Source organism: Aquila chrysaetos, chromosome 24 (genome assembly GCF_900496995.4).
Source record: "Aquila chrysaetos chrysaetos chromosome 24, bAquChr1.4, whole genome shotgun sequence".
NCBI lineage: Eukaryota > Metazoa > Chordata > Aves > Accipitriformes > Accipitridae > Aquila > Aquila chrysaetos.
The window spans coordinates 13,343,560-13,359,424 of NC_044027.1; the positions used below are offsets into that span (position 1 = coordinate 13,343,560).

General features: G+C 45.9%; 1 protein-coding gene across 2 annotated transcripts in view; it reads left to right on the top strand.

Annotated features, from left to right (window-relative positions):
- Positions 1-15,865, top strand: part of COL27A1 (collagen type XXVII alpha 1 chain) — a 164,868-nt gene that overhangs the window by 14,758 nt on the left and 134,245 nt on the right. For both annotated transcript variants that reach the window (XM_030000304.2, XM_030000305.2), the window contains exons 4-5: positions 1,494-2,935; positions 12,539-12,592. In XM_030000304.2, the coding sequence (XP_029856164.1) occupies positions 1,494-2,935; positions 12,539-12,592 (1,496 nt within the window). The remainder of the gene's footprint in view (positions 1-1,493; positions 2,936-12,538; positions 12,593-15,865) is intronic.

Here is a 15,865-nt window from a genome sequence, read left to right on the forward strand (position 1 = left end):
AAAGAGGCCAAATTCCAAGGCCCCTTTAGAGAAGGAGCTCATTTTTTCTTTGGACAACCTTTGATTTACTTTTCCTTTTAATCTAGGAAAGCTGCAATCCCATGGTGTTAGCTGATGTGCAGCCATGATTGGTACTGCCGCATTTCTGATTGTTAAATTTTTACCTTGCGAGATCAGCATTTGGATTATATAGCCCAGGCTAGCTTCCCCAAAGAGCACTTAAATACAAGAGTTAGCTGGTGATCGAGTAATGGGGATTGCATTTGGGCAGGGAAGAGGGAAGGAAATAGTTATCCTAGCTCGTTTTCAGCAGTGGTACTGTCATCGTAATCATTATAGCCTTATCTTTATCTGTCTATACCATGTAGGTAACATCTTTTATTAGGCCAAATGTTCAAGCTGGAGTAAGAGAACAAGCTTTTGGGCACATGAGCACCTTTTTCAGGTCTGGGAACATTTACCTTTGCAGCTTTTCTCATGTAGACCTCGGCATCTTCCCCAGTTAAGTAGTTCAACTGAGACTGCCGCCAGCTGGCTCCAGTTTGTGTGGCTCTTGCCTGCTAATCTGTCTTGGACTCCAAGCTGTGTGTGACTCCTGTTAGACCTTCAGGCCAGAAACCAGAGGATTCTGCTTGCCTGTCCATTGCAGACTTCTCCTGGAGTTGGTGGAGAAAGATAGGTACCTCTGGACATCAATCCCTCTCATCTTGTCTTGAACAAGGCACGTAGCTCCTAGGTGATAAATGCTGAAGGGGAGTCCTACCTTTACTGCTCAGTGGCAGCCATAACTAATTTCTCAGCTCTTCGCAAACCAAGTCTGGTTCCTCCAACCTATTAAAATAATTTAAGGCTGTAAGATGATCCTCTGGGAAAGAAGTACTGCTGTGGAGAACCTTAAGCGGTTCAGTGAAATCTAGGTGCAATTTTTTCATGCTGGGAGGCACCTTCGCTTCCCTAAACTCTCCAGAGTCTCAAAGATCAAAAGCTGCTTCTTGCTAATTTGGAGAGAGACAGATACAAGACTTTTGCTCCCTTTGAAAGTTCTGTTACTTGCCTTCTGGGGATATAAAATTTTGCAATCCCAGCTCAGTCTGTTGTTCAAATTCCTTTCCAGCTGTGTGGTCAGTACTAAGAATTAAATCCCAGAGAAGTGGACTACTGGTGCTCAGTGGGAAATTTCCTTGTAGCAAGGTCAGCTCCCTCCAGAACATCTGGAGCTGGTCCCTGGTGGGACAGGATAGCCAGCCAGATGCACCACGGAGCTGATGCATTTTGGCAATTGTTGGTGACCAAGTTGAGCATGCACTTGCTCCTCACGTGACGTGCAGAAGATGTGTTCTCCATTCTGATTATTTGAATGTATATATGTGAGAGAATGGTTGGGGTTTCCCGCATCCTGTTGCCTTTTTGCATGGACTGGTTTGCCCCCCCCCATACCCATCCAGCCCTTGGGTTGCCCGACACCTCACATTTTCTTTGTGCTTCCCTTTCAGATGTGGATGTTCTTCAAAGACTGGGCCTGTCAGGGAAAAGGCCATCGAGCGGATGGTCCTCATCACGTACAGTTCCTCAAGGAGTCATTCCTTTCAAATCAGGGGTCATCTTCACTCAGCGAGCACGTGTCGAAGCACCAGTCAGCACCATCCTCCCCGCAGGCTCCAGCACTGACCTGCTCCTAGTGCTGAGCCTCTGCTCCCACCGCATCAACAATGCTTTTCTCTTTGCCGTCAAGAGCAAAAAGAAAAAACTGCAGCTGGGAGTCCAGTTTGTGCCTGGGAAGATCATAGTATATGTGGGCCACAAGCGCTCTGTATATTTTGATTACAATGTCCATGATGGCCAGTGGCACAATATGGCCATCAATATCCGTGGCCAGACAGTCACTTTATTTACTTCTTGTGGGAAGCGCAGAGTACATGCGGATTTGCATCTTAAAAAGGACGAGGCATTGGATCCACATGGATCTTTCCTCTTTGGGAAGATAAACCAGCACTCCGTGCAGTTTGAAGGAGCCATCTGCCAGTTCGATATTTATCCTTCTGCCAAGGCAGCTCATCATTACTGTAAATACCTGAAAAAACAGTGCAGGCAAGCAGATACCTACCGGCCGAACCTGCCCCCCCTCATCCCCCTCCTGCCCAGGGATCCCAGTGCCTCCCCGAGTACCCCACAGCAGATGGAGCCCTCGCTGCAGGGTCTGAAAAACCTGACCACTGCTGCCCCATCCTTGGAATTTGGCAGGGTCACTGCACCCCTCAAGACTCGGAGTTCAGGTGCAACAACCATCACATTGGTATCATCCCCACCATCACTGCCAAGACTGACAACCAAAGCCACAAAAGTCACAGTGGCCCCATCTCCTGTTCCATCGAGTACTGGAACACAGCCACCCGCCCGTTCGCTCCCTTGGGGGACAGTGACGACCCTCAGGGTCTCTCGGCCCACTCCCAGCATGCACATGGAGAAAAATCCCTTTCCCACGGCCAAAAAGGCCCTACCAACAAGCCAGAGCCCTGCTGTGGCCAGCAGGAAGGAGTCCAAGCAAGAGACCAAAAAGAAGACCAACCAAAAACCCACCATTGAGCCCTCTGAAGCACTCAGTACTGTAAAGCCAATGAGGAGGATGACTGATAACACAACCAGCAATGTCCACTTTGTCACCCTAAAGCAAACCCTGCAGAACCCAAGCAATGGGCCCGTTCCAAAGAAGCACGTGCCGTCCCCCACCAGGAAAGTGGATCCTAGTAACGTCCCTCTGGTGTACCCCAAACCTCCCCTGGGGTCTGCCCGTCCTGTCTCCAGAGCCAGGGTACAGGCCTTCAACCTCACCACCCCAGCTGTGACTGACGGCTATCAAATCTTTGACCCCCTTGGACCCACTCCGTTTCCATTTTTACTGGGATATCCAGGAGTGAAAGGAGAGAGAGGACCTCAGGTAAGTTCAAGCTCTTAATGTTGAGTATTCCCAGTCATAGCTCAGCTAAATGGTTGGCAGACCATGACCTACAATGGGTTTCTATAATGTTTAGTGGAGTGTGACAACTCAAAATAGCAGCCAAGCACTATCGCACTTCTGATGGTCACAATTTTAGCATGTATCTCAGTGTAAACTGGAGTGCTCTGTGATGGTGGGTGCCCCTTAAAAGTCTGTGATTAAAGTTGCTGCTTAATGTTAGATTTAAGAAAAGAAAAAAAAAAAAACAAAAAAACACCCACCTTCCTTCCTACAAGTTGCTGGTTAAAATTTTGATGGCCAGGTCGGAGCTTTGTTCCACACCCCTGGTTTTTCTCAGGGCCAAGAGAGCAGAACTGCTGGTCACCTTCCAAAGAAAACCCAGGTGCCTCAAAAACATGCCACAAACTAACTATTTCTTAACACTGGTTATTAATCTGTTTTGTGCCTGAAATTCACATTTCCAGAGAAGTGCCTTGTTTCAGCAAATGCAAGTACAGAGATTGCTTCAGGATTTATTTTTTTAAACAAACTCCCCTCTATTTTTATGGTATAAGTTAATTTTATGTTATTTTTTTTTTATTTCTCATAGCCCACACTTAAAACGTGCAAAGAGTTTCCTTTATAAACTTAACTACTCTATTCCACACACAATAATCACTCTCAGGGTGTATATCTTGGCCATCATAAAAGTATACACACATTTTGTAATGCTAAAAGCAGTCAGGCCACGCTAATTATCTGCTAGCTTTTTTTTTTTTTCAAATGCAAGAATGCAAACAGGATCTTTAAACTGGCCAACTTTTAGGAGGATTTGGTGTTCCTACCCAAGCCTTTTGCTATATTGTGTATACGAGAGAGGGGTTGCACATGTAAAATAAGTTTCTCCCAGACGGAGTCTTCCGTTGCCAAGTTCCAGCCTAGAGCAAATTTTTACAGCTGACTTCTTAAAATAGTGAAAGAAGGGTTTACAATGGAAATATTGAGACTGGCTTAAGGAACACAATCAACAGCACTTGTCTGCAGATGTGCTGCTCATTGTTACAAGTAAAAGCTAAAGTGAAATGGTTGTGTTTCCGAAGCCCTCAATGGGTGCTTACCTTCAAGGTTTGCATTTCCTGCGTGTCCCATTTCAAAGCAGTGTGGTGATTTCTCTCCTTGTAATTTGGGTGGGGAGTCACTGATGGGGGTGTTTCGTTCGAAGGTTCCCATCCCTGGGGGAGGTGAAGATGCTCCCCTGGGCGGGGGATGCAGCGCAGGCAGCCTTGCTCTCCTGCCTGACTTTACAGGCACGCATCCCTGATGTAGTCTTTGTACTTGGAGAAGTTTTGCTAAATCCCCGAGTAGACAGAATGAGCTTCAGTGATTTTATCTTTGGGCAGTCTTCTGTGTTTCGTGGAGAGTTGTTTCAGGCATATTTCCAAGAGGAGAAATTCAGCAATTGTGAACTTCTCTTAAAACACTATTTACCTGTAAGGTGTAAATCTGGGTGGCCTGCTCTGAGCCCAGTGAAATTCTGACCTTTTCCAACTTCTTGCCCTGCAAGTATCATGAGGGTGACCAAGCTCCAAGCCCCCACTTCCCCCTGCAATGTAAAGAGCTTGTTATTGAACTGGAGTGGAAAATCCTTCTCAGCTTGTGAATGAATCATAGCAAAGAAACTGATTCAGGCTGTGGAGGGCTGAGGGAAGAGATGGCAGGATTTTTCCATCCCATCTGAGAACAACTGGAGTCCTGAACTGAGGGAAAGGAGAACATTTTGAGGCTCTGTCTGGCCTTATCCTCTTTGACTGCTGGAAACAAAGTCGGCACTTTGGGAGGGAAAGGTTATGGCTTGGCTGGAGCTGGCTGCCGTGCGGTGCTTGATAGCTCCTGTGACTCACTCGGAGATCTCTGTACCATACTTTGTTGGATGTCTCTGACGTGGGAAGAGAAAGAGGAGAAAAGACCGGAATGGGGATGACATGTTGAGAAATTAATGTAGCGCTTCTATAGCCAGACGAGCATGTTTCAGAACAAGTGCTGATAAATGCTCTGTGCTTGAGTAATTACCTGGCGCCGTCCTCATGTTGTTGGGCAGACGTTTCTGATGAGGTCAGTACAGCCCTTCCTGCTCTGCTGCATGATATCGCAGCCCGGCGCTTTCTCTGGACGGGGCAGGTTATGGGCTGGGAACGTCATTCACAGAGTCTAGCACATGGGTGGAAGGATACGAGATTAATTATTTTTCCCAGTTGTGTTGCCTGATACAAGGTCTTTTCAAGAGACAAGGCTGTCACTCTGGGCAGAGAAGTGTGTATGGGAAACTGCCTTCTACCTTTTCAGCAAGGATTGGGGCCACCTTGGCAATGATTTCTGGGCAGAGGCAGGCTGGCAGCCAGCAGCCCCCAGCCTGTCCTGCTGCCACTTAGAAAGAAAGGACTGTCCTTAATCCTGATCATCCCAAAATCAGGATGTGAATGACAGCCGCGGTGCAAGGCAGTGATGACTCAGGCTCTGTGGTCTCTGTGCAATTCTGGCTTTGTGAATGCTACCAAAATAACTGTGGCATAATCTTAGCTGTGCAGAAGGGCCCCATCCCCACAACTGAGGGAGGTGTACGCATGGTTAGAGGAGCGCAAGCAAGGAGCTAAAAGGATTTGTTCACCTAGCAATAAAAGGCAACATCCTCTGTGGATTAATCTGTCCCGGAAAGACCACCACTGTGCTGCGCAACAGGAAATAGAGACGCTGCGTCCCACATGCAACTAATGGCAGAGCATTAATTCTTCAGGAATGTTGGGTTTGCTGGGCGGCTAGAGGAGGAAGGATAATATGTTCTTAAAAAAGAATAATTTCTTGGGAACCATTAATAACCACAAGCATTTGGGATCTCGGCTCTACATTTCTTTTGGAGGGGGGAAATAGCAAAAAGAACACCCAAACATCATGCTAAGTCAGTAATGCAGCACTGACTCAGCAGATGGCAAACGTCCCTCTGAGTCATCCACGGCTGCCCGCAGCACCTCTGCTGAGCTTTGCTCAAGATCTCCCGTCCCTGTGCGGCGCCAAGTGGGCCTTTGCTCAGCTTGCAGAGCTGATCCCAGCACACGGCTGCAAGTAGCTTGGATACCCACAAAAGAAAAATATATATTGAAAAATAGTATTTTGTTGCCAGCGTGTCAAGCCCTCGAACTGTTGTAAGGCTGTGAGGTGATAGGTGTTTGAATCTTTTGGTAGATGGGGTATCATCTGCTTGTCTATACCAGCAGCAGGGTTGACGGGGAGATTTAGGGGGCTGTAGCCCTCTCCCCTGCTCATCAGCACTGCCTGCTGGGATGTGCATGCTCTGTGTAATGTGGCAAAGCTGCAGCAAACCCCTTCTTGCCCTGGCGTAGCTGGGGTCTAGCTGGCTTGTCCACGCTGTACCCCAAGTTGGCCCTTCCTCCTCCTGTATAAGAAAGCTGTAATTCCATAGCTTATTGGCCCTTACAAACAAAAAAATACCCAAATTGACTCTTTCGACAAGTGTCTGAGGGTTATTTTTAGAGCAAGAAAACCACACCTGATGCTGAACGTGCAGAGGAGCGGACCGAGTTCACTAGGAGGCTGTGCAAGCACTGAGTAACGCAAGAGGAGCGGGGAGGGAGCGTGTTTCAAACGACTCCCCGAGTATCCGAGTCGGAAGAGTCCCCAGGCGGGAACGCCAGCAGCCTCCGGTTCCCATCTGCACGGCACGGTGCGCAGCCAGGAGCCCCAGGTTCGAACCCTGGTGGCAGCAGCCCAGCCAGAGGTGTGGCGTTACTCTGGCAGGCAGCCTTCTTTCAAAGGCAGATGTGTTTCGGAGCGCGTCCCCAGTCTAGACTGCTCTTGCTGCCATCTTCCGCACGAGCAGTTTGTCTTGGAGCCCAGCTCCTTTCATAAAGAAGCAATCCTTGCCAATTCAATCAGTGGGTAGGGGAGAGAGAGGTGATTGGGAACGCTGATAAAATATGAAGTGCCTATTTCCATTCTTCCTTGTACCAGAAAAGGCTACTCAAGCTGACAGTCTATGATAAATTAAGGAACACACAATGTGTTTGAATGTCTCTTAATGAATGAGTCATATTAATGAAAAAAAAAGATCGCACGCTTTGTATAATACATGGGAAAAGTTTTAGCCTCAGTCACAAAGCTGGATCATAATTTTTTTTGCTAATTTAACCAGAACTATCCCCAAAGGGAAGTCTTCTTGCAGGCAAATGACTAAGCATCAGAGAGCTCTATCCGTGTAAAACAAAATTCATTTTGAAGAGCGGTAGTTGAAAGTGTGATTGAGATAAATGTGCTGCAAAGGATGTAGGGTTGTATTGTATAAATATATACAGGTATTTTTATAAATCTTTAAAAACAGAAAGTGAGTGATAGAGTATGGGATCCCTCTATTTCTTCACACCCCTTCAGACTCCCTTCCAAGGTCTGAGATTGCTCAAGAGTCTGAAGCGCCTCATGGAGAGACTGTTCCTGAAATGTCTCTATAGAAAAGCTGCTCTTATCAAGCTGGAATACTAATATTTTGTTATGTATTGTGCTGTCACTCTATTAGTAATCCAGTTGTGGACAAGGACTTTTCTGTGATAGGTGTTGCACAGACCCAGAATAAACATCTGTGTCTATTGCAGAAATCATATTACAAGACTGGCTTTCCACCAACATCTCAGTTCCTGCCAGAATTATGAAGGCTTTTTCATTTTAGACTGGTTGAGACCCAGATGTGTCCAAATTTAATATGATAAGCCTGCCTTGGAGAAGAAAGTAACCGAAGTGCTAGATTCCCCCCCTTCCCCCCGCCCCCCCCCCCCAAAAAAAAAAGAATTCCAGGTTTGTTTTAGGCAGTACTTCAATCCGGGTTTTAGTTTAGGTCCTATCTCCCTCTCTGCGCAGTGCCTGGCAAGGACAGTGAAGTGTGGTTGGTGTGTCTTTTGAAGATGAAATCTTCTCCTTCCTTTCTCTTCTCCTGAGCTAGGGGATTTTTAATTCTAGTGCTGCCCATTTAGCTGCTCAGTCTCTCTGTGCTGATGCTTTCCAGATGTACAAGGCTAAACGGTGGATTTGTGGCAGTGGCCTTGCATATGAAATATGCCTCATCCTCCTCCAGGAAGAAAACAAGACAGGTTCTCTGTCTGCAGGGGTAACATCACTGCTCAGAACTTGATGCCAAAGTGAGGAGAAGCTTTTCATGCATTTTTCTGAACTCCCTTTTAAGTTGGGTTTTACCACATGCATTAGCATCTGAGAAAGAAGAATGTTGTCTCTTCTCTCTTCAATCCTTGCAGTGTTTTGCACAGTGCAGGATGCCCACCTCTGAAATACAACCCTTTCTGGGATAAAGAACTGTGCCACTAATGCCCTGCAGGGGTACAGAACAGGGGAGGCAGAAGTACATTGGGGATACCCTATAGATGTGTCAGTCTATCAGTGTGTGCTGGAATAGGAGCTGAATTGTGTCCTGGGTAATTGTCAGCTATTTGCTACTAGGCTGAGTACTTGCCCCTGGGGAAACCATTACAGGAATACTTTGCTATCTAAGCAAGTTGATTTAGTAGTCATTCGAAAGGAAGCGAGTCATTTCCCAAATCAACAGCACCAATTCCTGTACCGATTATGCTTTTCTTCAAGCCCTCTCCCAACAGGTTCAGCCTTGCTCAGGTTTTGAGATCTGAAGGCACCTAGCTCCCAGCGGCGTTGCTGCAGGCAGAGGAAGCAGTGTGAGGAGGGTCATGATGTGGGAGAGGCAGAGGTATAAACTGGCTGATCTCGGCAGCAAGAGGAAATGTTGAGATTTCTCTTGTCCTCAGGGTCCGATGTATTTTGCTTTCAGACAACTTAATTTTCCATTTGCAATTTGAAGCTCGAAAAGCTAAGACAAAAAAGTCTCTTTTGCGCCAGAAAGTTTCCCAGCAGCAGCTTAGAATAAATCCTATAATCATTTGGTGGGATCAGTCATCATTGCTAATGCTACCGTGGGAAACTGAGAAGGGTTAAACTTTTATGTGGCTGCCATTAGCTACTTCACAGAACTGTTCAGGCTGGTTAACGATTCAGCTGTTTGGCTTGAGAAGAGAGAATATCTGCTTCTGCCACGTTTCTTCTTGATCTCGGATTTTGCTTTGTGTGATAACAGGGTGTGTGTTCTCTGCCATCGGTTTGCAGAAAGGAGTAGGCAAGAAGCCAGAGAGACAAGAACCAAAGTGCTAGGAACGGCAGCTCGCTGCAGGAGGCTGTCAGCTTTGCCGATCTCATGGGGCATCCGTGCAATGGGAGGGCAGGAGCAGAGGAGTGGTATCTTCTTCCAGCTGCCAGGAAAAGGAAACCTTCCTGCCTCTCAGAGCACTTCCCGCTGCTCCCTATGGAATTCCCCAGGGATGCTCTAAAGGATACAATGGAAAGGTCCACACAGGCTCTGTGTGAACAATTTAACTCTTCCCTGCACCCCTGCATTAGGGGTGAGGGTGGAGATGTCTCTGGCGAGCGTGGGGACTGCATGGGCATTACCTCCAGGCGGACTCTTAGCAGCTTGCTGTGTGGTGGCTCGTTGATAGATGTTTCTTGCTCTCCATGTCTTGGAGCCTTACGTTTTAAGTGGGACTGCATCCATCATCTGTAAGTAGCTGGGCCCTGATCCAGTCTTATTCTTCTCTGGCTGCCTCTTCGGATGTGCGTTTTTCTTGTGTGTTTCAGTATTGCTCTCCCCAGGCAAAGCCAGTTGTCTGACGTGGGCCTCTTGTTTGAGAACTTGAGCTGGATGATATAGAGGCATATGTATAGGGCAGAGGAGAACTGAGTCACTAGGAAGGCACAGTATGTGTCTCATTCAATCCAACTGCCAAGGAACTGGGTGAGAAGCTAGAAGGTGGTCTTGCAGCACATCATGTCTCACAACTACCCGTGTTCATCCAGCTACCCCAGTCCTCTTCCACCTTGGCTTGCTTCTAAGTTTTATGTGGTCACGCTCTTGCCTTATGCAGTTACCGTAGTGGTTGGCACCTTTTAGCCATTCATCCTATAGTCACCTTATTTCTCTTCCTCTTCAGGAGAGGAAAAAAAAAAAAGACTGAAGGAAAGGCAAATTAAATCAAAGCAAAGCAATAAGACTCCTGAATTATGTGCTGCTCTTTCTGTGCTGTTCCAGCTAGATGCCTTTCCCTTAACTCCATATTCCCACTCCAGTGCAGGTATTAACTCTCTCCTTATTTTTATGTTAGCTTCAGTTTATTCTGAACAGCCCACATTTTTGGAGAAGCTTTTTACTCAAGTGGCCAAGTACAATTGCAGCTGCTGTTAGCAGGAAGGTGGAAAAGGTCACCTCAATTCTGGTGCGCAGGGAACGCAGTTCTCAGTTGCATCTTCTCTCTTACTTCACCTTGTAGGGGTAAATGGGGATGTGTTTTGATGGAGAAGAGGTTAAGCAGCTGAATTAATCTTTGGTAAATTCTATTAACTGTTGCTGCATCAGTTGCATTGGATTCATGTTTTGGTAGTTATCTTCCCAAATAAAAGGGCAAGGAGATTTTTTTAATAAAAGCTTGGATTCTGGAGCACAATTATACACGAGGCTTAAAAAACCCTACAATCATGTGTCTATTTGCACAGCTGTATAATTGCATTATGCATGGGGCCCTGAGCTGGCACAATGGCAGGTTAAAATGCTGCGTATATTGGTAAAATGAGGGTCAGCTGTATCAATGAGAGTTGTTAATACAAGGACCAGTAATACTGTGTTAACCAGCAATAAGCAACTTGCAAAGGGGTCAGGTGAAGTGTCCCAGGCTACAGAGACTGGAAATCCTCAGGACAGGCAGCTGTCTTGGGTAGTAGTAGTGAGTGATATGGTGGTAGAAGTCTATCCCTGTGTGTCTTTGTGGGGCATTAGCTATTCTATGCTGCGCAGGCTCTTACACTTTTAAAACAATCCTTTTCTTGTCATCTTTACTACAGATAGAAGTAACTGCAGAAAAAAATATATGTTATGATTCATTTGATGCAAATTAGTAGCACAGAGAAACCTACCCTGGGCTTTGCTTACTCCTCCCCTGTTTTTTTTCTACTGTACCAAATGTGGATGGATGTCTTTTTTAAAAATCACTTTTATACAAATTAATTTGCTGCTTATTGTAGGAGGGTTGGTAATATTAGGGGAGTGTTTATTCATCAGTTACCTATATGGTTCGGGCAGTTTTCTGTGTTCAAAATCTTATCCTGGACATGAGATTTAGGGTAGGGATCTCCAGGGTTTATTTTTGTTACTGAATCATGCACTTGATGACTCCTGAAAACTGCATTAGATATCGTGAACTTTTCATTCTTCCTCAGGGCCAGTAATATGCTGCAGAGCCTGAGCAGTTCTGCCTGGCAATCCTTCAGCAGCAACAGGGTCAGCCTTGCAGCAGGCTCCACTCAGGGTTGATTGTGCATGTGAGGTCCTACAGAGATGACCCAGTGGGAAGGGAGTGAGTCCGTGCTGAGGCCAGAGTGTGTCAGTGGGGCTTGTGCTGCACCTGCTCCATGTGATGCACCTATCTTCCCTGCGGAGCGTTGCTCCTGGGACCTGCTCTCCTGCCTGCCACGCAGTTGGAGAGCTCAGGCTGCCTTCCAAACATCCTTCAGTCTGCTGCTCTGGATCTCTCTCTCCCCTGGATGCAATGAAAACTTGTCTTTTGTAACAAGCTACTAGAATATAAATCCTCTGGGAGACACTTTAATTAACAGTTATTCTTGTTAGACATATTTGGCTTGGAGGAAAAGAAGTTTTGAGGAGTTATTAGGAGTTGCAAATGGCTCTCCAGAAATCTGAATTCTCCAGTCCATTGAAAAAATGAATAAATAAACGAATAAATTCAAAGGAGTTCAAACCTCACTGGTTAAGTATTTTTTCCTAACCTGTTTCAGATCAGTGCACAGCTGGGCGCCTGATATCTCCACTTTGTTCTCACCCTCTTCCAAGAACTCCCACTACTCTGACATGTATGAGTTGACCTCTCCTATATTACAGAGCTGCATTTAAGAATTTCCAACATTGACACCAATTTTATTACATTTTATAACATGCCGCTTTAAAATATGAAGTGCTGGGATGCGATTGTGTTGCAACTCATATAGGAACCTACAATACCAAGAACTATATATCTTCAGCTGATATATATTACAACACACAATGTTCTTCCCTCGCCAAGGTGCTAACACGTTACTTCTGTTGTGCGCTAGCACGTAGCAGGAAAACTCCGAAGCTGAGAGACAGTTGTGTTACCCCTGTGTTACAGCATGGGTCCGGGAAAGTGGAAGCGTGAAACACAGCTGTGATCACGGGGATGCGGTCTGCAGCAGAAAGATGTGAACGCTCTGTCTCATCACTGTGGAAAGATATGCTTCTGCAGATGTTATTGTGCATGGCTTTTCATCCCTTTATAGGAGTAGCATAAGTTGAAGGGAAATTCTGGCCGTGGTGTTATAACTGGCCCTTCTCCCCAGGTCTTTTCCAAATGGTTGTATTGTGGGTCTCTCTGAAACACTGTTAGGAGCACCATCCTGTTATAGAACCATCATTAATACCTGTTTTTATTTTTCTAGGGTCCACCAGGTCTGCCAGGCTTACCAGGACCACCTGGCAAGAGAGGTTCCCGAGTAAGTGGTTTAAAAATTTCTATCCATTTGTACTTGTATCTGCCTGTTCTACTGTTCTAAGGGCTGTTGTATGTTCCTGTGGCTGAATAATGAGTGCTTTAAGCCCTGCTGTTGAGGTCTAGCCTTCCTTCTTTCTCTCATTCCCTGTTAAAGGTTTTCAGGAGGCCATGCTGGTGATTTGCAGCCTCCATGAGCTAAGGTTTGGCATCAGCAAAGACTGGGGATGAATGCTTCCAAATGGCTGTCAGAAGAATGAGTTCTGTCTGTCTCATTTTGTTTCTGGTATTCGTCCCTTTTTGCAAACCCAGTGCTGAATATTAGCTTTGGCTGCATTTTGTTCTGTCCTTCACTGTCCCCAGCTTCCCAAACTGCTTCTTTTGAGGTCCTTCACTGTCACTGTGCCTTCACTTAGTGGGACCATGGTCTAGGACAAAGGACTCGACACACAAGGATGAGCTTTTGTGTTGCCCAGACGGAGACCTGGTGTCTGACTCCTTTTCAAGATCTACAGCAAAATATCTTAGCTGTTCTACAAGATCCATTGCAAATTCCTGAATTTCTTCTTCCCCACATTAAATTCTGATGCAGATCTTTGAACATTGAGTGTTAAGCTGAGGAAACATCTGGTGCTGAGTGCTGCAGCTAGCTGTGAGAAAAGCTTTCTGCATTGGCCTAGCTGCAGAAGTAGTCTCCCAAAGCTGGGCAACATGCCTGACCTGGATACAGTTAACTGTTGGCACCATTTTCGTGGTAGCACGGTGCTGTCCCACAAGGTACGGTCATGCAGCCCATTTCCTGAGCACTGAACTGATGTGGGTTGGGAATCAAAAGATGCAAGTGTCTGAGGCTGGAAGAGGGGAATATTTGGATCCGTGATCCAGGCAGCATCCTGGCCTGGCAGCAGAGGGAGATTTCCTCACACATACTTGGCTAAAACTCAACCCCATGTAATGTCTTTAAAGAACAACCAAGAGGCTAAGAGCTAGAAGGTTGTGCATTCCCTGAGGACACTTGTTACAGTACTGTGAGATCTTGCAGTAACCAGTAAAGATCAACACACCTCCTTTCTACAACAATAAAAGCCAAAAGGTCTGCAGGACCCCCAGCAGCCTGGGCATGGATTTCAACAGACCTAAACACTGATTTGGGCTGTAAGTGTAAGGCATTAGATAGCACCAGGCTCACGTGTTTTATAGACAGGACAATCTGTTCCACATTAGATATGTTCTTTAGTGAAACATCAGCACGACTGGTTGTACAGCCCTGATGTCTTCTGTTTACAAATGCCTGAGCAGCAACCACATCAGCAAATTGCCCAGAGTTTGCAGTTCTTGGCAAGTCCCCATTAAGGCTGAAAGTTTGTTCTTACTGCAGCTCATTACTCACAAGAGGTATTTGGTGTTACTTCTTGCAACCCTGTGGCGTGCAAACTAGGCTCCATGTCTGGAGACCCCAGCTGCATACCCTGCCTGCTGTGTGAATGACCAAATTTCAGCTGTACGTCAAAATTCCACTACCTACCAAAGCTTGAGTTTTTCTGAAGAAAAAAGCATTGTGGAAGCTGTGTCATAACTTTGTGTTATTCCCCAGCTGTTGCATGCTCCATCCTGTATTTAAGATGATCCTCTGAAAGACAATAAGCAACAGAGGATTTCTGAGTTCAGTCCCTACTAGAGGTGCTGAGAATCAGCCCAGGAAAGAGTTCCCAGTTAGGAAGTGCTCAGCACAGCTGAGCCTAGCTTGGCTCAGACCTCTGCAAAGAGGCTGTGCTAATTTTGGGAGGGGGCAAAAGGGTCACTCTGTAAATGTCTGGCCTGGAGCACTGGAGACAGAGCTGCTCTGTGCATAAGTTGTTTTGACTTTGCAACATGTTTCTTCTAGTATTTTTTTCTTGTGGCTCTTTGGGGTTTAAGGATTTCATTGCAAAGAAGAGGAGCTGCCAGAAACGAAGACGGGCTTAGGGGAATTCTCGTGTCTTTTGCTTTTGTTGTGCATGAGCCACTTAAAAATAAATGTGCAACACTGTAGGGGTTATGTTCTACGCCTGCCTAACCCAATCCTCAAAGCAGCTGCAGAGTTCTTGCACCAGCCCAGCCCATGGGTAACCCATGGGGTGTCCCATGAGGCTCCAGCCAAAGATTGGAGCTCCTGAGGGGAGGTGAATATTGCATGCAACTTTGCAGTGCTGGATGCCAGGAGAAAGAAAGGCTTTTTTTCTTGTCACCAATGCAGTTTATGGCCAAAAGTACGAGACGTAATTGACCTTGTTGTAGCTTGCATAATTTCTACATTATTAATGCTTATACAATTATTTGGCTCATTTGAAAATCTAGTAGCAACATTTGACTCATGACCTTCTGTAGCTGTGAAGTCCATAAAGTTGCTCTTTCGCTGATGTAGCGCAGTATTTCCACTCCTTTGAATTCTGTATTGTCTCTGTTGTATTTCCCTTTCTCCCCCCATATTGGCCAGGGTAAAATGAAAGCTCTGATTAGCTTTTGCTTTGAGGGTGAGATTGTGGTCAGTGACTGTAAGAAAAGCTGGCTGATCCCACACTTCACTCTCCTTATTTCCAGCAGCGAAGTACCGCTAGACGTGCCTGTGCAGTCTGAATGTTGCTCTTCCGTGTAAGCAATGCCACCTGGTTTGCAACAACAAATGCCAATCTTTGTAAAAGCATGAAAGAGGTTTTGTTCAGGACACATGTCAGCATTCAAGTGCAACCCAAGGTAGGGTAGCTAAGCGAATAGTGGCAGTCCTCTTGAAAATGGGAATTTCTTGATTTTTGGGGTTTTGTTTTTAAAGCCAATCCCCATTTTAGGAGCATGGAATTAATTTTACACCCTATCACTCAGTATCAGGGACCCATTGAGACAGATTCAGGCTATATCTGCAACTCTGAAGGCAGAGATATATGACAAATGAAAGCTGGGTATTTCTTCTTCTCACTATTGCCTAAGGAACTCCAAGGGAACAGAGTAAAAATGTTGCAATTCTGATGACTGGAAATGATGGCTAATAACACTTTCTCAGGAGCTTTGCAAGCCTGTATAGATATTGCTGTATTGGTCATGTTCTCTTTACAGGAAGGTTTTCTCTATGTCTGTATCTAGCTAGGATTGTTTTCAGCTTTTATGTCTGCATTAAAGAATCCAAGGCATAAGCAAGAGATCTGTCCACACCACATCTCCTCAAATAAATGTGTCGTTTGCCTTGGCAAGTGTCTGTGTAAGATCTGAGGTGCCTCTTGAAGGGAATGGCAGTTTTAGCAAT